This window comes from Cyphomyrmex costatus, unplaced genomic scaffold, assembly GCF_001594065.2.
Source record: "Cyphomyrmex costatus isolate MS0001 unplaced genomic scaffold, Ccosl1.0 scaffold309, whole genome shotgun sequence".
Lineage (NCBI taxonomy): Eukaryota > Metazoa > Arthropoda > Insecta > Hymenoptera > Formicidae > Cyphomyrmex > Cyphomyrmex costatus.
The window spans coordinates 40,961-64,410 of record NW_017277221.1 but is presented as its reverse complement, the minus strand read 5'-3'; the positions used below and the strand labels follow the sequence as shown (position 1 = coordinate 64,410).

At 29.7% G+C, this 23,450-nt stretch overlaps 2 protein-coding genes across 2 annotated transcripts in view; both read left to right on the top strand.

Moving 5' to 3' along the window:
- Positions 1-750, top strand: part of LOC108775749 (odorant receptor 22c-like) — a 2,103-nt gene extending 1,353 nt beyond the window's left edge. Inside the window, exon 3 of the mRNA XM_018542203.1 lies at positions 410-750. Within this exon, the coding sequence (XP_018397705.1) occupies positions 410-750 (341 nt within the window). The remainder of the gene's footprint in view (positions 1-409) is intronic.
- A 2,162-nt stretch (positions 751-2,912) lies between these two features.
- Positions 2,913-18,549, top strand: LOC108775736 (uncharacterized). Its single transcript, XM_018542186.1, has 10 exons — positions 2,913-3,606; positions 3,849-4,171; positions 5,958-6,110; positions 6,646-7,360; positions 7,568-7,904; positions 9,309-9,396; positions 11,327-11,684; positions 12,245-12,613; positions 12,823-13,161; positions 18,209-18,549. Exons 1-10 carry the CDS (start codon positions 2,913-2,915, stop codon positions 18,547-18,549), a joined length of 3,717 nt encoding a protein of 1,238 aa, XP_018397688.1.
- The last annotated feature ends 4,901 nt before the right edge of the window (positions 18,550-23,450 follow it).

Here is a 23,450-nt window from a genome sequence, read left to right as displayed (position 1 = left end):
ACACGGGGGGGGGGGGGGGGGGGTCATTAACCGATTAAATCACCTATTAAGAGCAGGTAGAGTAGACAGAACTGAGTCTAAAAATCTTATACCATATCTTGCGGTTTACGCAACATTTAACGAGATGCCAATGTTGGCAGTAGTAGGCCGGGCGGACGCACGTATTCGGTAATTTTTACTAATTATTATTTTGTTAATTATTGCGAAAATTGCAAAACGGTAGAGGACTTTTCAACTCAGTTCAGTCCGCTCTACCTGAGCATGTAATTTTTTGCGGTTTTTCTAGGACACCCTGTATATGCAAAATATACAATTAGAATATCAGTTATAAGTTCTTACAAATTTTACGAGAACAAGTTACGAGTCTTACGATTCTGCTTAGAATTAATTCATTACAATTTATTTTTAGGTATGCAATTGATAATATCGTTAAAGTTAAACGATAATATTGCAGCAATAAAACACGTTGTCTTAATTCTGACGATGCTGGTGCAATTATATCTTTATTGCTACGCTGGCGATCAGCTGGAGCATGTAACCGGAGGGATCGCGTACAGCGCTTATGATAGTCCATGGTACGATTTTGATGTAAAAATAATGAAAAATTTACCTATGGTGATGCTTAGAGGAAAATTGCCTCACCAAACAACAGCTGGAAAATTCCTACGGATGAACTTATTTTCATTCAAAGAGATTTTGAAAGCTACAGGTTCCTACCTATCCGTTCTCAGAGTGATGATAGATGTATAAAATTGATATTGTCGGCATATAATTATAAATTATGATGGATACCTTCAACGACATTTTTCTTTTTTCATTTATTTGCGTACGTAAATACTCCTATATATGCGTGCAATATCGATAAACATACTTTGCCAAATGTTAGGTAAGAATATATCATGACCAATACTTGAACGTTTATATATATATATTTATACCACATTGTAATAAACTGCTCGAAACGCACAATCTTATAACTCAATAATCAACATGATAATATATATCTAAATCATGAAATGTTTGGTGTCGACTTGTTTCTTATTCAGAATAGTTTTTAGAATAATTTTTTTCTCTAAAGAGAGAAATACAATATCCTACAAATGTATACTTATTAATTATTAGTAGTAGTATATATACCATAAAAAAGGTTTTTGTCTTCGATATTTATTTAATATATAATGTGCATAACATAAGAAAATGATAAAATAATATTGTCACTATTCTTTACAGTACCTTATTACAATTTTCCTGCGTAAAATTTGTCTTTTTTTCTTTCTTATATTAAGTCCATCTGAAATCAACGTACGAATTTTTCCATCATATCAGTAAGAGCAACATAAGATATCTTAGGGAAAACTATTTGTACATACATCTATTATTTATCATAATATAAAATATTTAAGCGTTTATTCCAGATATTAGTAGGACTTATCGAGAAGTTGTACCGCGCATTTATATATTATTTGTACAAATATGAATAAAAACGAAGACTTTACTTGTATTTCCTAAGAAAGTTATGAAAGCTAAAGGTATGAATAATAAATTTAAAAAATCCAATTGGACGATTTAACCATAAAGGGGTTACTTCAAGTGTTGCAGGTATTTGTATATCTCTAACAAATCGAATGTTGAACGATGCGGTCATTGCGGAGAAACGTAGACGAAGAAATACAACTGCTATCGAGGAATAACAATTTGAAGAGATACGTACTTGAAAGATTTAATGTACATATAGTAATCTTAATAAAAAAAAACTTACGCAAGCGTGACGTTTTAAAGAATTAAGAATGGGATCAAACACAAATTGGAATACTGAGACTACAGATATTTTTAAATTTCATAAAAATTTTCTTGGTATAATTGGACTATGGGTATTAAACGAGAAAAATGTATTCTCGAGGATTCGGTGGTTTATATCGACAGTGGTTGAAGTAAGTTATCAAATAATACAATAAGCAATTTTAAAGTGGGTATCCACCGAAGAAGCATTTTCTTACAAATATTTGCAAATGTTTGCGAATGTTTGTGAATATTTTATATGTAGTGTTAACTCTGTTTTTTCTTTAGTGTTTTCTCTTTTAATTGTATGTGTTTAAAGGCTTCGTCGAATTTATTCAGTTTGAAAATGCTTGCAAACGTTCGCAAACGTTTTGCGCAGTTGGTGGACACCAACCCATCCTTCTCAAGTTATCTCCGAACTACATTTCCGTAATATGTAATTTTTCTCGATTTGAATCGTGAAAAAGAGTATTCAATATTATATCTCGAGTTTGAATTCCTCACTTGAGTCATAATTACAAATGTGAAATAAATCAACTCTCAAGATTCGTTTATTGAACTGCTCCACAACTCAAAATTAGTTTCAGTATAGTTTCTCAGCAGAAACACGACTATAAATACGGGCCTTATTATGTTTCATATGCAGGGTGTTCTGCGAGGAAACCGGCAAATGTTTAAAAAATGTGTTCAGGGATTATTTTAAGCAAAAAGTTCATGTACAATATAAATTTATTCGATTCATTTATCAAGATGTGAACATTTTTAATCTTGTTATAGTAATATAAATTTCTGATGTTCTATAAAAAAAATTGGTACTTTGAGGAAAGTCTGTGAAACGGATCACTTCTTGTTATACAGATACGCAGCATAATACCTCAAATATTTATTTGTTGTTAGCGTTGAGGTACTGAGATTATTGCACACAGCTATCTCATTATTATCATATATGAATGTATATGAATATTATTGTTTAAAATAATTTCTAGATCACATTTTAGCAGTTCGTCTGCTTTCTTGTGAAATATCTTGCATATTAAATCATATACATATGTATTTTAAATAAAATAAAAGATATTTATATTATAATATTTTTATATCATTTTTTCATAAACCAGACGAGTACATGGATCATTATGTCATTAGAAATGATTCGAAATTGCAATGGTAACGAGGACGCCATGGATGCTTTTTTATCAAGCTCATCGTCAATAACCAGTTTGGTAAAATTGCTTTTACATCGCGTGTATTGGAAACAAAAATTTATTTTGGTGGAATCAGTTATTCATGATTGGACTTACGTAAAGAATTCTCATTTCCGTGATATCATGTTGAAGTACGCGCGGCTAGGTAGTCTGGGTTCATCGACATACTTCTACATAGCTTCTGCCGCTGTAACCTTCGCCTTCAGTGTCATGCTCGGCAATATTTATTTGGCTTTGTTCTCTGAAAAGCAGACTTTTAATGGAACGTACGAAAAAAAACTGATGTTAGCAGCCTATTGCACCTTTGGACATTACTATACATTTTCTTTCGCGTACTGCGCCATTGAAGCTTTGCAGTTTGTACAGATCCTTGTCAACGTAATCTCGCAGTGCGGAGGCGACGGGTTCTTCTTTGATCTCACGATGCATATGTGTGGACAATTCGCAATTCTTCGTATGAACTTTAATGCATTGAGTTGCGATAAATTTTCCTACCGTAACGAACTTGACGTCTTGTTGAAAAGACATTATCGCCTTGTACGTTTATCGTATTATATGGAGAAAGCATTCACTCTGGCCATTTTGGCACAGGTTTTAATGAGCGTCCTTGTTTTATGCGTAGAAGGTTGTTATTATTTTAAAATTATATAAATAAACAGTATCGTACAATCAAATTTATCTTTATGATCCGGAATTTATATTTATTCGTTCTATGCTACTGTATGTGTAACATATAGAGTTAATAACAAATATATATTGAAATCTTGACGACAATAAATTTGTAATTATTTTACAAAAATTTTTTATTATTTTAAAGTTATTAATTATTTAAAGTTATTAATTATTTTCATATTATGTTCCTTTCAGGTTTTCTTTTAATTCTTTCACTTAAAATAAACGATGCTTTCACTGCTATGAAACACAGCGTCTATATTATCGCACTGTTGATACAACTTTTTCTTTATTGCTTGGCTGGACAGACGTTGGAGTTCCAGTCAAAAGAATTAGCCTATGGAATTTATGAATCACCATGGTATTCTTTTGACGTGAACATGATGAAAAATTTACCATTGATAATTCTCCGAGCAACTAATCCTCAGCAATTAACTGCAGGAAAATTTGTACCAATAAATTTTATGACTTTTAAGGAAATTTTGAAGGCTTCCGCTTCGTATTTATCTGTATTAAGGGTAATGATTAGAACGTAAGTAAAAACTTTTTTTTAGGAGAGAATAGATGATCTAATTCTTTCTTTATATATTATAAATTACTTTAATTATATAACTAATGTTTCTTAAACAATTGTAACGCATTGATAAGCATTTTCTGTAAATGATAGTGAATAAAAATATGCAATTTGATGGAACAGATTATATTAATATTGTATTTATTGCGCATTTATGTGCACTGATGAGTCAAAATATTCCCGAGTAGAAAATTGGATCCGGTCAATCTGAAATATCATGTGATTTTGACTAGAAAGCATTATAATATGCAGGGCTCTTACGAATTGATTGTCTGCAGCATCATCTGTCTACATCTCATTTACTTATAGATCGAGATTGTCTATATGTATTATTTTTATAAATTTTTATTTGTGAGCAAAAATGTTTGAAAGTAATTGGACCGTAAGCAATAATCCACGTAGACAATAATACATGTAGGCAAATGTGGCTTAGTTTTTTAAAATTTTTATTTGTGTGCAAAATGAATATAGGCAAATAATAATATATGTAGACAACAATACATGTAGGCAATAATACACATGTAAATAAAAATAATTTCATTTCTGAAATTTTTATTTGTGTTCAAAAGTGCATTTTTGGCAATCGGGCTGTAGCCCTGATAGTAAAATGTTGCCAATTTAAGCGTAAATTATTACAATGGTTTGAGCGTGATTACCAGTAGATCGGCAATCCTAGTTGTATTGTTGAAATTGATGAAGTGTGAAAAAATTGGTAAAAGAAAACACAATAAAAGTCGCATTATTGACGGACAATGGTTATTTGGTGATTATGAACGTGACAATAAAAAAATATTTATCGTCCCTGTTAAAGATCCCTGGTAAAGATACTTTGTTTAAAATAAATTTTTTCAAGAGCATAGTATTGTGTGATGAACGTAATTTATAATAAAATTGATATTTTCAATATGCAATTATAAATTATGAATGATCGACAATCATTAATATGCTAATACATATATATATGTATAATTCAAGAAATGTTTATTGTTAACTTATTTCTAATTTAAAATAATTTTCTTCTTTTCTCGAAATATCTGTGGCTCCGCAAACGTACTTAAAAATTATTATTATTGTAATAAAGATTTCTATCTCAGTATTATTTAATATTGTATATAATGGCCATTATAATATAATAGAATTGATAAAATAATATTAATATCACACAAATTCTTAACTCTTATAATTTTCTTGCTTAAAGTTTTTCTTTTCTTCTTCTATTAAATCTATATCTAAAAGCAATATATGAATTTGTCCCTCAGTGAGAGAGGTATAGTTTCCTACTATTGATTTATATGGAGATTACTATTTACATATTTTTTATTTATCATGGAATAAAATATTAAATGTCTATAAGTCTAACATTGCCGATATTAGTAGGATTCATCGGATACAGTTGTATTGCTCAGTTTTCGTGACTATATTATTTGTTTAAACATGAATATAAACGAAGGCTATACTTGCATTCTCCAAGAAAGTCACGAAAGCCGAAAGTATGAATAATAAATTTTATAAAATCTACTTGTCGGCTGCACCACAGAGGGGTTGCTTTAAGTATTGTATGTATCTATAGTTGTAACAAATCAAATATTCAACGATGCGGTCATTGCCGAGGAACGTAGATAAAGAAATATATTCACTTTCGGGGAATAACACATTGAAGGGATATTTGGAAGATTCAGTGTATAATAGACGGTGAAATAAAGAACTTACACAAGTGTGACATTTTAAAGTGCTTGAGAATGAAATCATATACGGATTGGAATACTGATACTACAAACATTTTAAAATTTTATAAAAATCTTCTTGGCATAATTGGACTCTGGGTATTAAATGAGAAAAATATATTCTCAAGAATTCGATGGTTCTTATCGACAATAGTGGAAGTAAGCTTTATTATTTGTAACCTTATTATATATTTTTTTCGCGGATAAATACTTCTTAATTTTATTTCATTAAAATTAATAGAAGTGTATTAAATTATATTCTATTTAATAGAATATAATTTAATACCCTTCTATTAATTTTCACACAAGTGTAAAATTTGCTCACAATGTCAGATAATACAAACTCTCTGTGCAATCTGTTGCTTTTCTGCAAACAGAATATGGAGATTTTGAAGAACTAATATTAATAAAAAATAATATTTACATAAAATTGATAAATATTTAGTATTATATTTTGTCTGTTATATTATTAATGTATTATAATTGTCTATTCATTAATAACTAAGTTGAATTGATCTATGTATGTAAATTTTTTGTCTTACGATTAGAGTAACCTCTAAAACACACATTTCTAGAAATTTATTAATTTCCTCGCGCGAAACATTCTATGTATTAAATCATATATATGTTCGAAATAAAATAAAAATTTATAAATTGAGATATTAGTATCTTTATTTCTTTTTTTCATGACCAGACGAGTACATCAATCATCATGTCACTAGAAATGATTCGACATTGTAATGGTCACGAAGATGCCATGGATGCTTTTCTATTAAGCTCATCGTCAATAATCAGCTTAGTAAAACTGCTTTTGCATCGCGTATATTGGAGACAAAAATCCGTTTTGGTAGAATCAGTTATTCATGATTGGACTTACGTGAAAAATTCTCACTTTCGTGATATCATGTTAAAGTACGCTCGCATAGGTAGACTGGGTTCCTCAATATTCTTCTGTATGGGTTGTGCTTCGGTCGTATCCTTTGTCTCCAGTGTTGTGATCGCCAATATTAATTTACCCTGGACCTCTGAAAAGCAAGTTTATAATGAAACATACGAAAGAAAACTGATGTTAGCGGCCTATTGCACTTTCGGAAAATATTATACATCCTTTTTTGCTTACTGCGCTATTGAAGTTCTGCAATTCGTACAAATTCTCGTTAACGGCATCTCGCAATGCGGAAACGACGGTTTCTTTTTCGATCTCACGATGCACATGTGTGGGCAATTTGCAATTCTTCGTATGGACTTTAATGCATTGGGTTGCGACAAATTTTCCTGCTATAGCAAACTCGACATCCTGTTGAAGAGACATTATCGCCTTGTGTATTTATCGCGATATTTAGAAAAAGCATTTACTTTAGTCATCTTGGCACAAATTTTAATGAGCGTTGTTGTCTTATGCGTCGAAGGTACTTTAAAATTACTTTAAAATTAAACAAACTGTATCAAATTTATCGTTATTTCAAAATTTATAATTATTTATTCTGTTATATACATGGTATAAAATATCTAAATAAAGAAGCAAATATAAATTTTATAACATTTAAAACAATAAATAAAGAATTTGTAACTATTTTAAACTTTTTATTATATTTGACATTACATACCTTTTCCAGGTTTTCTTTTACTTCTTTCGCTTGAAATGAACGATGCTCTTACCGCAGCAAAACATGGAGTCTTTATTATTTCACTATTAGTCCAACTCTTTCTTTATTGCTTTGCTGGACAGACGTTGGAATTTCAGTCAAAAGAATTAGCTTATGCAATTTATGAATCACCGTGGTATTCTTTTGACGTGAATATGATGAAAAATTTACCATTGATAATCCTCCGAGCAACCAATCCTCAGCAATTAACTGCAGGAAAATTCGTAGCAATAAATTTTATGACTTTTAAGGAAATTCTAAAGGCTTCCGCCTCATATTTATCTGTATTAAGGGTAATGATAAAAACGTGAGTAAAAATTTTTTTAGGATAATTGACAAGTATTTCTTTGTAAATAAAGATATATATTAAAGGAGCAAAATTGTATTACATAATTTATATGTTTATTGTGAGATATATGCTGATGAGCCAAAGCATTGTCACTAGCTATTTAATACTGTATTGTTCTTCTATGTGCTGTCAAATGTTATCTTATCAATCCTGTTAGGTACGAATTCTACAAGAATACCTTTAAACTCTAAACGTATCCATTGAAATGTTCTGCTAAGACATTAACGGTAATTTCTTTAACTCAGTATTGCTTAAGACAAGGTATATCTCTTTCTTGTAACAGTCTTCTACGATGACAGTCGAACTTTTCAGCAAGACAATGTTCCGTGTTACACTGCATGAGTTGTTCAATAATGGTTTGAGGAACATATAAGGAATATTTCATTCTTGTGTTCTAGTCACTAAATTCATCTTATCTCAGTCACATTGAGTATTTATAGAATGTGTTAGACAAATAAATTTGCTCCATATATAACTCCGTCGTAACTTAAAGTATTTTAAAGAACTGCTGTTAACATAACAGACCTCAATGAATACATTTAGAAATCTTTTGGAGTCCATTAGCGAGATTCTCTAAATGTCTTATCGATGATTATCGCTATTGTTAACTAGCGACAGCCAATGATAGGACAATTCTGGAAGAAAGCGCGGCTTTCATTGGCTGTCGCTAGTTAAAGATAGCGACGATTATCGAAAAAAATGTTTAGAGTATCTCGCAACCATGTTTGGCATAATCAATATAAGACCGCCGCTAGTAAAACATGCAGAATCAACATTAAGTGAATGATATTTTAGCTCATCGACATAAATACAAAAGTTTTAAGCAGATATATAAAATAACATTAAACTATAAAATGTTACAAATAAAAATTAAGAAACATTTTTATTTTAATATATAATTACATAACATTTTATATAGTTCCTATTAAATTGCATTTATCATAATAAGACGAATATATGTATAAAATTATTATACTGAAACAATAAAATTAATAATTTCACCAAATATACTTCACCAAATATTATTCCTATGATTGAGATGACACTATGGAGACAGAAATATAAAAACATGTAAAGGCATGATATGTACACCGATCTCTACACTTATTTTGTTCGTAAAAGAAGTGTTTCTGCGCAAGTTAATAAAACATGAGTTCGATGAAATAATAAGTTAATATGGCGCTATTGATAACTTATAATAAGAATTGAATGATAGTAAATCGATGGTAATTGGGCAAAATTTAGTTTGTAACAACTGAACAAAGTTAGTTTTGAATGAGCTATCATTCGAGTTTTTCCGCTTGCCAGAATGATGGATAAACGTTGGAACGATGACATCGCTTACGTTTTCTCTATTCATAGATTATTCCTAAAACTATACGGTTTGTGGCCATTACAGAAGCAGACAGTATTCACGAAGATACAATGGGGTTTTTGTTTGATTGCACAGGTACGTTAATGCAAGAAGGATGGTATAATTTTAAAATATATAATTCTCTTTTTTACATTTTATTCCTTTAACATTGCATTAAAAAAATTTGTTAATTAAAAATTTTATTTTTCTGTTTGGCAAGTTTATGCACAGAAAGAAATAAATTCCTGATTCACGTATATTTTTATTCTTGAATGTTATTTGTTTTCTTTAAGTGAAAAATTCTCTTTAATTACAAATGTTTGTTCGCATCAATAATAAATAAATTTATGCGAAGTAAATTTTATTTTTAAAATCATATTCTTATTTCTAAAATCATTATATTGTTCTAATAAGCTCAATCACATTATTTAAAAGCTATTCATTTTTGGATTAAGAATTACATATTTAATTACTAAAATGTACTCGACTTATATTCTGTGTTCATTTGTTGCGTGTTCGCGGGCAAAAGTTTGTATATGTTAAGCTCGGTGGCGTTGGTAGACGTCAGTATTAATTAAGATGGTGAAAATAGTATAAAAAGTGAATAAAGAGAGTTTTGTAAGTGATATGCTGTGTTCATGGGGCATGCCTCCAAACATAATTGAAACTTTCAAAGATAAGTGAAAAGTAGCTTGTTCTACCTAAGCATGCTGTATCATATTGTATGAGAGACGGCCGATTTTGGACGCATTCGTTTTTCACGTTCACGCTTCAACATGCTGTCAGCATGTATATGTGTATAAAAAAGAAATATTTATCAGTGTTAGGTTGGGTTACGGAGATATAGATAAGTCTATGTTAAGCATTTAATGGATTAAATCTAGTAAAATACTAACGTTTATATAAGAATATTATCGTATTTGAATTAAACTAATTTTTTTTTATTAAGTTGATGAAAGGTCTCATTTTGAAGAAAAAACAATGCTAATACAAGTATATTTAGTTTTGAAAGAGTGCCACACTCTTTCTTTAATTGAAGTAAAATTTATTTTGAGCTAAGAATATTCTTCACTTTGTTTTAAGAATAATTTATTCTAAATCGGAGAATGTTTATTCTTGGAGTTATTTTAAGCATAAAATATTCTTGAATTAAAGCATATACGCTTTGCTTTAAGAATTCATTTTTTTGCGTGTGCTTACAATGAAAATAAGTATAGATTTTGCTTATTTTTTTTGTAATGCAAAGTATAAAGAAAAAAACGGTTAAATCGAGCGGTAATGAGATTTTTGGTAAATATCTAGAAAAGGGAAGCCACCCCCGACGACCTTGACCTTGACATATGTTGTCAAGGTCATGACCCTGAGTAACCTCCCGCAAGTTTTAGGTGGGGTCGCTGTCCGTTAAAAAGTTATGATCTACGCGAAGCGAGAGCTACCTCACACCACTAAATGGGTAGGGACGAAATCCACGTGCAACAGTATAATTATAGAAGTGCATGCACATGCGATCACAGCATGAAGTGGGATGAGAATCACTTCGCTTGGAAGTCGCACTGTATAATAGAAATAAAACGTAATTTTTCAAACTGTTTTTGATCATAACTTTTTAACGGACAGCGACCGCCATCTAAAACCTGCGGGAGGTTACTCAGGGTTATGACCTTGACAACATATGTCAAGGTTAAGGTCGTCAGGGGTAGCTCCTCTTTTCTAGATATTTACCCAAGGGAGTACCATTATGAACATTATAGCTGAATTTTTGTTCAAAAGACTATATACTTTTGATAAACGTATTGAACGATTTTTTGAAATAATGAGTGAGATTCGTTAAAATCGTAACATAATGATGCTCTAGAACATATTTAAAGCGCATCAAAATCGGTTCGGTTCCGATTGTTCCCTTGTTAGACCGTTTTCTTTATATATTATACTTTGCAATAAAAATAAGATGATTTATTTCTTATTAATCTTTCAAATTATTCTTTTATATTTATTAGTATTTACTTAGATACTAATTGTTATTTAGTTTATGATACTACCTTGTCTGACGACGGAGTTCCTCTGGAGCAACAACGACGCCAGCTCAAATATAGAAAGTATAACATTCTTTGCGTCTACGACGACTGGAATTATAAAAAATCTATGTTTTATTATCAGTCAGAAGAGGCTGCGTACGAATATTAATGCTGCTATTGACGATTGGTTATCTATTAAAAATAATATGGAAACTAGGAAGATAATGAAGAAGTATGCAGTTAAAGCCAAAACACTCACATTTACGTTATTATATTCGTTGTATGTGTGCCTTGGCATGTATATAGCAGTCATTATATTTATTAATCTGAAGCAGATATTCTTCACAGACGAATTGAATTTAGCGAATGGTAAAATTGTATTTGTTGTGTAGTTTACAGTAAAAAGCATTTTTGTATTTGAAACCGTCCTTGTGAAAATTTTTAACATATGCGAGTTACTTTTACACAATGTTATTGTGTTATTTGAATATTTTTATTAAATTAATGTTTCTTAGCTTTAAAATAACATAATTTATGAGTAAATAATCAAAATAATTTATTTTAAAATATAAATTTTAAGATAAATAAATAAAATATGTTAACTTAATATTTTATAAATGTTAATTTTACTGAAGAAGTATGCTTTTAATTTTCTTACAAATTGCATCAGTATTACATTTTTTTTTCGTGTGTTAATATTTACATAATATTTTTTGTGTAACCTTCTAACATATGTATTTTATGTTAAATTAACATAAAAATTTTAATGAGCTGTTTGGGACAAATGAATGTATTAATTAAATATAAATTTAAACTTGACATAAATTTTCCAAGTATATATCATTCTTTATTTGGTTTTATAATCTAATTATAAATTAAATATATTATGTTATAATATTTTAATATTTTTTAATTTTTATAATATACAGTTAATACAACAGATTGGATGCTGCTGATTCCATCTGGTCCATTGAATCACTTCATTACTGGTCCACAATATGCGGTAATCTTGACTATCCAGATTGTTCAGTCGAGCGTATTATCTTTTTTATTATTTACCGTGGATAGTTTCTTCTTTAACATCATACTACATCTCACCGGTCAACTCGAGGTGCTTAAAAACAACTTCAAGACATTTACGAGCGAGCCAAAAACTGTTACAAATTATCGAAAGAAATTCGTCAACTTGGTTAACAGGCACAGCCTGTTGATGGAATTGTATCAAAATTTGGAAGACACATTTCATTTTCTTATATTATATCAAATTGTGGTAGTAACGGTTTTACTTGCATTAGTAGGTAATGTATATCAAAGATTTTATAGTTTGTATTTATATTTATATAACATCTATATACGTAATTGTATAAAAAAGTGATATTTAATGCATTTTAAAAATTAAAAAATTTATATTTAGTATATTTTATCATATTTTTTAATTTAATAGTTAGGTAATTCACAACTTGAACATGTTCATACATCTTTTAAAATGAAATGTTAATTTTTTTAGGATTGCGTTTAAATATTTGCATAAACGAAAAAAATCATGTTGAAGCGATAAAGAGTGTTTTTGTCTTAAACTATTTAGTCATGCAATCGTTAGTATATACCTATGGTGGTGAATTTTTGCAAAGGAAAAGCGAAAACATATTTTATACATTGTACACAACTTCCTGGTTCACGCTTCCTTCAGCATTAATGAAAGATCTGCATTTCGCGATGATGAGGTCGAGTATTCCGTTTCGTTTAACAGGCGGAAAATTTTTCTATGTTAATCGCGAGACAATGATGTACGTTCTTAAGACAGCGGCCTCATATATTTCAGTTTTAAGAATAGCGTTAAGAAAGAGTAAAATAAATTAATCACTATCAGTATAGCATCCATGTACATACATGTATGCATCGTGTGTGTGTAAGTACATGTAAATTTTCTAATATTACGCAAAAACTGATACTATGTATATATAGACAAATACGATTAAAAAGTATTTTGAGATATACATTTTGACTTTTATACTATAGAAAAAAAGACAATTGTTTGATTAAAGTAAATTGTCCAACATTTATGTGGCATATTAATCGATGAAAAAATTTGACGAGATTTAACTTCGTGATTTATACGCAATTTATAATATATTAAAATACATTGTTGAATTCTTTTAGTGCTATAGACGTGTAAATATGTCCAGCAAATAGCCTCTATTGTGAACGTTAAGGACTATTTATGTTGGACGAAAACTATTAATTTATTTACTAAACTACTTATGTACTAAATTTTTAGCTACTTTAGCTCTATTTTTCCGTGCAGTTATATATTTATTGTAACCTTTTTTTTTATAAAAACCTACTATTTTATAGAATATGACGTAATTTTGAAATTGTTTGTATCAATTAGTCTTAGCTCTATTTTTTAATTTCTTTACAATATCTTTTTATTTTCAGGAATATTTACTTCAAACAATGATTTACTTCAATGTTCTCATTTTACAGTAGATTTTCTTTTTATCTCCACAGAGAAACCCTGACGAAAAAAAGAAGTTTTATAAATGTTTTTTGGTTGAGAAAGCGTAGCTTTAGCATCATAGAACTTTCATCAAACGATATATACGGCATTTTATAAGCGTTCTGAAGATGTTTAAAACTCAATGGTGTTGTGTAAGCGTTAATAAACTTATAAAGTTTGAAAGCGTATAAACTCTTAAAAAATCGTCATCGAACGGTTGTCATCGCTTTATAAAGTTCCTTATTTTCGCCAGGAATTCTATTGAAGAAGTTTGAGGATATAAAAATACGAGCTTTATGATGAATTATTAGTTTAATCAATAATACATGTCTATTGAGGAAAATTTTTCTCTATTATTGCTTAGTAAAGATGTTATGATATCGTCAAATATCATATTTGTGCTACAGTTTCTTATTATCGCTATTTTATCTCTATACATAACATTTTTCTATTTTTTTTACATCTTATTTACATTTTTCTACCTGAAAAAAATGTATATAAGTTGTTTCTTCGGGCAAAAATTATAGGACAAGAAACTATTTCACTGTTGATGCAGTAAATTTTATATTTACCAGTAAATGGAATTTAAAAAGTGCGGTTGGAAACCTATTATTTCAAAGACAAAGTAAGTATCTTGGAGGACAATGTCGTATTATGTATAACTATATTATTTATACAAATAATACATATGGAAACACAAGGTGTACTTGGATTCTTGGAAAGTTAAAGAAAATGGTATAAAAGGGTAGGTATAAATAATAAATCAGATAAAAATCCAGAGAACTCAGTTTCGCGAGGGGTTGTCGCAGCAAAACAAATGCGGGTTGTAGTTATCGAATATCATTACAATGCAGTTATTGTGGAGAAGCGAAGGACTACATTCTCTTTCGAAGAGAAGGCAAACTAAAGAGAAATTCAATATAACATAATTGCAATAGTTATCAAATGAAATAAATTAAAAGAGATTATTACAATCCGCAGGTTTTGAAGTATTTGAAAATGGGATCGACTGTAGATAAGTGGAATACTGAAATTTCATACGTTTTAACGCTTTATAAATATGTTCTTGGTATACTTGGACTCTGGGTGCTCAATGAAGAAAATATATTTTCGAGAATTCGATGGTTTACATCAACGATAATAGAAGTAAGTTGTTATTATTAGTTATTATTAAAGAAGGTAATTGATTTCTAATTCTATCTTGCTGTTTTATTTTGATATTATGTATGTTTTGTCTAATTTGAAATAATAAATTTTATCTATGTATGTCACATTTTACGTAATTTTGATAATGTCTTACAAAAGTAAGTTGAAACATTTGATGAATATTAAATTAGGTTAAAAAAAATAAGATTTGGCAGAGAAACCTCTGTAATTGTGCTGTTAGCATAGTGGAAAGTTGGCATTTTCAGTGATGTTCTGCAACATACATGATGTCATTTAATAAGCTATTGAACACTACTATAAGAGAGATATAGCTACAAAAACTGGTGTTTAGATCAATACCGTGCAAGCTAATTATATATATTAAGGGGTTATATACATTTAGAGGGCTGGAAAAAGCGATTTTTTTAGGATTTTTTTTAAACAAAATGAAACTATATACATGTGTATAACACATTCAATAAAGTTATATTTAAAGTGTATTTCAAACATTTTTTGTACAAAAATATTTAATAATTTAGAATATTCGCCGGTTTACAGAGACGTATTTAAAAAAAAATGGTTTTGCGGTGAGCAAGATATCTCGGCAGGAACTCATCTGAAATCAAAAATCCAAAAAAAATTCATTAGTATATTGTATAAGCTAGTAATTAATCGTTCCATTTCTGAAAATATTGATTACAAACAAAATGGCGGCTCATTAAAGAAAAGTTTTCGATTTTTACCTTAAAAATTGTCCTTTTTTCGTTAATAAAAAAAGAACTACTCATTTAAAATATAAATGCTTCGATTAATTACGAGATATTCATGTCCAAAGTAAGTAAAAAAAAATTAAAGATCGTTCATTATTTTTTTGAGATATCTTGCTCACCGACTTTAAAAATGTAGTTTTGAGAAGAACGCGTTTAAAGTTTAAAACCAGAGAAAATGTATTTAAAAAAATTTTGTTTTTTACTTACATAGTGTCATTTATTCCAGGCCTATATAACAGCTCTTCTGCAGCAGTAGCAGCTTCCAAAGTTTTAATATATCTTTGTTTGCGAGCCGTTCTTGCTTCCTGCGTACTCCACTGCGCTCTCTGTTCAGCGATAGATACGCGCGCTGCGTCTTCACTTTGAACATAGCGATGTGAATTTTCGCCTACGCTAACGCCTAAGCTAACGATTAGTTGCAAAATCACACGCAACTAATTTCATGACGATCGTCAACACACAACTTCTACTTAGCAATTCTTCGCGTGCGACATGGAAGTGAGCACAAACCACGAACGTTCAAACCCTAGTAGTCTCATCGTTGATATGAAAAATTTAGATTTATAATAAAGTGAACTTTTTTTTTTATTGTAAATACATTTATTTTGCTATTTATGTATGAATTTATATTTTTGTCTCAAAAAAGCGCATTAGGCCGCACTATCGAGTGTCCGCACAGTGAGACCATGCAACTGTCGCAATGCTCTCGGACGCAAGTACATAACAGCCTGTATCTTTGGAAATATTTGCTGAATCGATTTAAAACTTTCAGGAAATATTCTTCTAAATACCTACTTTTAGAAAATATCATTTTTGAAAAATCGATTTTTTTGAAAATTTTAAACGTATATAACCCCTTAACAAATTTGTAAATGTGTAGAACAATATGTACTATAGGGTGTTCAATAAGTCATTGGCCTGACCAAGAGAGAGCAGCATCAGTACGTAAATAGTGTTGTCATTAAATAGATCTAACCTTTATTAGCATAAATAATATATATCGAAATTCGTGATAGTCTGATGCGTACAAATAGGTTGAGTTATCGTGATATTACAATAATTTCCCGATGAATATTAGCTTAAATTCCAGTTAAATAAATATGTATAATTACTATACAATTATATATATTTATGAATGAGAAACATTATTGTTCTATATATTAACAAAACGACATTTGTTTATATGCATAATTTGCCTGCATGATATTAATTTAAGAATTATCAGGTTTTCGCGTAGCTATATTATATTTTTCTTACTACTCCGTCATAGCTACTAAAATGGCGTCATGTGTGCTGTTGTGTGAACGTCACTAAAAACGTGATTTTCCCTATCGACGAAACTACAGTCACATTATAAAAGTGTTAAGTTTTTCTGTCAAATCGTATACAATTTAATAAAAATAAAGTATGTATTTTTTTTTTACAAGAACTCAATATCTTTATTTTTTTTTAATTAGCTCAGTGCAACGATCACCCTGTCAATGGAAGTTATCCAACATTGTCGTGGTCATGAGGACACATTAAATGCTTTTTTATCTGCATCCACATCAGTAACTAGTATATCGAAACTGCTTTTACATCGTATAAATCGGAGACACAAATTAATTTTAGTAGAATCTGTTATCGATGATTGGACTTTTGTAAAAAATTCTTGTACGCGCAATATTATGTTGAAATATGCACGCGTTGGTAGGCGAGGTTCTTCGGTATTTTTTTATTTTGGATGTGCTTCTTGCGTGTTTCTTTTCGTACCTTTTATATTCGCCAATTTTGATCTGCCTTGGACCTTTGAAGAGCAGATTCACAATAATAAATCAAGCGAAAGGAGAATGCTTTTAGCAGCTTATTGCGTCTTCGGAAATTATACATCTATCACCTACCGTTTCGTTGAAGTCCTACAGACATTACAAATCCTTGTTAACTGTATATCGCAATGTGGAAACGATGGATTTTTCTTTGATCTCACAATGCATGTATGTGGACAGTTCGAAGTTCTTAGGATGGAATTCTCTGAAATAGAAAAAAGCAAAGAATTGTTTAATCGCAATAGACTTGGTAACATGTTAAAGAGACATCATCGCCTCATATATTTAGCTCATCACCTGCAAAAAGCATTCAGTTTGGTCATCTTATTTCAACTTTTAATGAGTGTGACTTTATTATGCATTGAAGGTACATTTTATCTTAAATAAATCATATTCTTATTTACGTTATAATAACTATTCTGAAACAGAGTAATATTACAATATGTAATATAACTATAATATATTATTTAGTAATAATTTTTATTTCATACAAAAAAATGTATACATATATATGAAGCAAATGTTTCCTTAATGCCTTTTTAATTCTGGTTTAATTAGAATAGATGTATAAAAATTTGTTAAAAGATTTATAAGAAGCCTTAAATTTATCAATAATTATCATATGTATATACATATAATATGTATAATAGTTGATTGTCATATGTATTTCAGGCTTTCAGTTAATCCTCACGCTTTCGATGCATAGCATATACACTGCCATGAAACATCTCCTTTTCGTCGTTGTTTTATTGATACAACTATTTCTCTACTGCTTCGCTGGACAGACGTTGGAATTCCAATCACAAGGACTAGCTTCTGCAATTTATGACTTACCATGGTACAATTTTGATTTAAACGTAATGAAGAATTTACCATTAATGATCCTCCGATCAACCAATCCTCATCAATTAACGGCAGGAAAGTTTCTAGCAATAAATTTCATAAGCTTTAAGGAAATTTTAAAAGCTTCCGCTTCGTATTTGTCCGTATTAAGGGTAATGTTAGAAACGTAAGCGGAAATTTCTTCAAGGAAAAGATTTTTTTTTTCGTCTTTTAATGCTTATCCTTATGTTAATTATATGTATATGAGTAATATATTTTGAAAATGTAACACTTGATAAAGAAATTATTTTATGTATGTATTTTCTACTATTACACACCTTAAGAAAATTTACTTTAAATAAAGTTAAGATTTCTTGAAGTAATGACAAAATTTAAAAATTTTCGAGTTAATTTAAAGCGTATAAAAGGTTAATTTAAAATAACCTCAGATCTTTAAAATATTTCAAGGCCAACATTAAAAATGTTGGTTAATAGTTTGCAAAATTGACAATAAACTCTTTGTACGAAGATGTATCAGCGTTTATTAAACGTTCTTTGCAAAGCGTTACTTTAGCATTATAGAACTTTTATCAAACGATAAATACGGCATTTTATAAGCGTTCTGAAGATGTTTAAAACTCAATTGTGTTATGTAAGCGTTAATAAACTTATAAAGTTTGAAAGCGTATAAACTCTTAGAAAATCGTCATCGAACGGTTGTCATCGCTTTATAAAGTTCCTTATTTTCGCCAGAAATTCTATTGAAGAAGTTTGAACATATAAAAATATGAGCTTCATAATGAATTATTAGTTTAATCAATAATACATGTCTATTGAGGAAAATTTTTCTCTATTATTGCTTAGTAAAGATGTTATGATATCGTCAAATATCATATTTGTGCTACAGTTTCTTATTATCGCTACTTTATCTCCATACATAACATTTTTCTATTTTTTTACATCTTATTTACATTTTTCTACCTGAAAAAAAAATGTATAAGTTGTTTCTTCGGGCAAAAATTATAGGACAAGAAACTATTTCACTGTTGATGCAGTAAATTTTATATTTACCAGTAAATGGAATTTAAAAAATGCGATTGGAAACTTATTATTTCAAAGACAAAGTATCTTGGAGGACAATGTCGTATCATGTATAACCATATTATTTATACAAATAATACATATAGAAACACAAGGTGTACTTGGATTCTTAGAAAGTTAAAGAAAATAGTATAAAGGGTAGGTATAAATAATAAATCAGATAAAAATCCAGAGAAGTTAGTTGCACGAGGGGTTGTCGCAGCAAAACAAATGCGGATTGTAGTTATCGAATATCATTACAATGCAGTTATTGTGGAGAAGCGAAGGACTACATTCCCTTTCGAAGAGAAGGTAAGCTAAAGAGAAATTCAATATAACATAATTGCAACAGTTATCAAATGAAATAAATTAAAAGAGATTATTACAATCCGCAGGTTTTCAAGTATTTGAAAATGGGATCGACTGTAGATAAGTGGAATACTGAAATTTCATACGTTTTAACGCTTTATAAATATATTTTTGGTATACTTGGACTCTGGGTGCTCAGTGAAGATAATATATTTTCGAGAATTCGATCGTTTACATCGACGATAATAGAAGTAAGTTGTTATTATTAGTTATTATTAAAGACGGTAATTTATGTCTAATTTCTATCTTGCTTTTTTATTTTGGTATTGCGTGCGGGAAATAGCCAATATCTCAAGCCGTTGAGTTATTTCTTTAACCCCACTCTTCTGCGCAAAAACGTTGCGGTATAGGCACATTACGACGAGCACTTGTAATGAAAAATATTATGGCTAACGAGTGGAGGTATATTGTTTATAGCGCGGGACGGGCGCGGATACGAACTCGTTTCGCTCGTGCTTTCGCTCCATAAACACTAGCCCCCACGATGAGTTACACAATGTACTATTTCTTACTATACCATAGCTACTAAAATGGCGTCATGTGTGCTGTTGTGTGAACGTCACTAAGAACGTGATTCTCTCTATTGACGAAACTATAATCACATTATAAAAGCGTTAGGTTTTTCCGTCAAATCGTATACAATTTAATAAAAATAAAGTATGTATTTTTTACAAGAACTCAATATCTTTATTTTTTTTTAATTAGCTGAGTGCAACGATCACCCTGTCAATGGAAGTTATCCAACATTGTCGTGGTCATGAGGACACATTAAATGCTTTTTTATCTGCATCCTCATCAATAACTAGTATATCAAAACTACTTTTACATCGTATAAATCGGAGACACATATTGATTTTAGTGGAATCTGTTATCGATGATTGGACTTTTGTAGAAAATTCTTATACGCGCAACATTATGTTGAAATATGCACGCGTTGGTAGGGGAGGTTTCTTGGCATTTTTTAATTTTGGATGTGCTTCTTGCGTGTTTCTTTTCTCACATTTTATATTCGCCAATTTTGTTCTGCCTTGGACCTTTGAAGAGCAGATTTACAATAATGAAACAAGTGAAAGGAGAATGCTTTTAGCAGCTTATTGCGTCTTCGGAAATTATACATCTATCACCTACCATTTCGTTGAAGTCCTACAGATATTACAAATCCTTGTCAACTGTATATCGCAATGTGGAAACGATGGATTTTTCTTTAATCTCACAATGCATGTATGTGGACAGTTCGAAGTTCTTAGGATGGAATTTTGTGAAATAGAAAATAGCAAAGAATTGTTTAATCGCAATAGACTTGGTAACATGTTAAAGAGACATCATCGCCTCATATATTTAGCTCATCATCTGCAAAAAGCATTCAGTTTGGTCATCTTATTTCAACTTTTATTAAGTGTGACTTTATTATGCATTGAAGGTACATTTTATCTTAAATAAATCGTATTCTTATTTACGTTATAATAACTATTCTGAAACAGAGTAATATTACAATATGTAATATAACTATAATATATTATTTAGTAATAATTTTTATTTCATACAAAAAAAATGTATACATATATATGAAGCAAATGTTTCCTTAATGCCTTTTTAATTCTGGTTTAATTAGAATAGATGAATAAAAATTTGTTAAAAGATTTATAAGAAGCCTTAAATTTATCAATAATTATCATATGTATATACATATAATATGTATAATAGTTGATTGTCATATGTATTTCAGGCTTTCAGTTAATCCTCACGCTTTCGATGCATAGCATATACGCTGCCATGAAACATCTCCTTTTCATCGTTGTTTTGTTCATACAACTATTTCTCTACTGCTTCGCTGGACAGACGTTGGAATTCCAATCACAAGGACTAGCTTCTGCAATTTATGACTTACCATGGTACAATTTTGATTTAAATGTAATGAAGAATTTACCATTAATGATCCTCCGATCAACCAATCCTCATCAATTAACGGCAGGGAAGTTTTTAGCAATAAATTTCATAAGCTTTAAGGATATTTTAAAAGCTTCCGCTTCGTATTTGTCCGTATTAAGGGTAATGTTAGAAACGTAAGCGGAAATTTCTTCAAGGAAAAGATTTTTTTTTTCGTCTTTTAATGCTTATCCTTATGTTAATTATATGTATATGAGTAATATATTTTGAAAATGTAATACTTGATAAAGAAATTATTTGATGTATGAAGTTAAGATTTTTTTTAAGTTATAATAAAATTTTTGAGTTAATTGAAAGCGTATAAAAGTTTAATTTAAAATAACTTCAGATCTTTAAAATATTTCAAGGCCAACTTTTAAAAACTATTTTCATTGCATCTGGAATTTTTAAGTTTGTTTTAAAGTAAGACTAAATCAATATATAAGCCGGTATGTATAGCCGATTTTTATATCTCAGACTGTTTTGAGGACAGTCTCGTTATGTCATAAACAAAGATCGTATTAGCATTTTAAGATACTATTTTAGACAGTCTTAAAAGAAGAACAAACTATGAATATCGAACTATGATACAGATGCGATAAGTTCAACGCGCAATGTCATTGTTTAGGTTGTAATCATTCACAAATATCGATGGATTGACAAAGAACGCGTTCCATATCATGTATGATGCGCAGAATGTATCATTTCATCATTACAGTTTACCGAATATTATTATGATACATTATGTGTATCATGCACTACACGGAACGCATCCAAAGTTATTGCAGAAAATTGTGCACATTATGGAAAAACATGAATATTACAAAAATGTACGATCACAGAAATTATACATAGTACTACTTATCTTATCACCATAAAAATCGATCAATGAACAAGTGAAACGTTCGACTATAGTAATTCCTCTTAAAACCGTATATCGCATAAGTTGAACAACATATCGTACATGACGTGACAATTTTCTTGAGATCAAAACTAGCATGTTGCCGAGCATGAAGACAAATTGGGAGAGTGGTATGAACTATGGCTTCTCAGTAATAAGGATGATGATGTGGATAGTCGGTGTATGGCCTTTGCAATGGGACGATATGGTTTGCACATTTCGTTGGATTGTTATATTTATTGTGGAGGTGAGATAAAACAATGAAAAATTTGTTTTTCTTAAATATAGCTTGTGACGATAAATACAAACATCTGCCTACATAAATTTTTTACTAAGAGTTAATAAAATCATAATTTAACGCTTGACTGTACAAATCTTTTTAATTGGTTTTTTGATTTCGCACCGTCATATATTCTGCTGCTGCTTTTTCTGCTGAACGCAACATATGTGTGTTTTATATGTTTAACAGAATACATTATCTTAATCTTTAATATACTATTTCAAAATAATTTCTGTTAACTTATCCAAATTATCCCACTGTTGGCTGTACCCTATGGCACAGATATTTTACAAATACGCGTGAATTTTTCCAATTAATTTTTCTACTTTTGGGAAAAAAAACCGAGAAAATCCGCAGAAAAATTAGAAAAATTCGAATTTTTTTCCGATTCTTTAAAACTATAATTTAAAAAAAGAATTATAAGATTAATTAGATTTTTTAAGAAATTATAACCTTCAATTAATTCATGTGTGTCTAATTCGTATTTAATTTAACTTTATTGTAAAAAAATTTATGAAAATTAATTTATATTTATT

Excerpts from the sequence above, each read along its gene's own strand:
- LOC108775736 (XM_018542186.1), top strand. The coding sequence starts at position 2,913 with ATGTCATTAGAAATGATTCGAAATTGCAATGGTAACGAGGACGCCATG. Across the intron at positions 9,397-11,326 it reads GTTTTTGTTTGATTGCACAG|TTTATGATACTACCTTGTCT; the intron begins GTACGTTAATGC and ends ATTGTTATTTAG. Across the intron at positions 11,685-12,244 it reads CGAATTGAATTTAGCGAATG|TTAATACAACAGATTGGATG; the intron begins GTAAAATTGTAT and ends TATAATATACAG.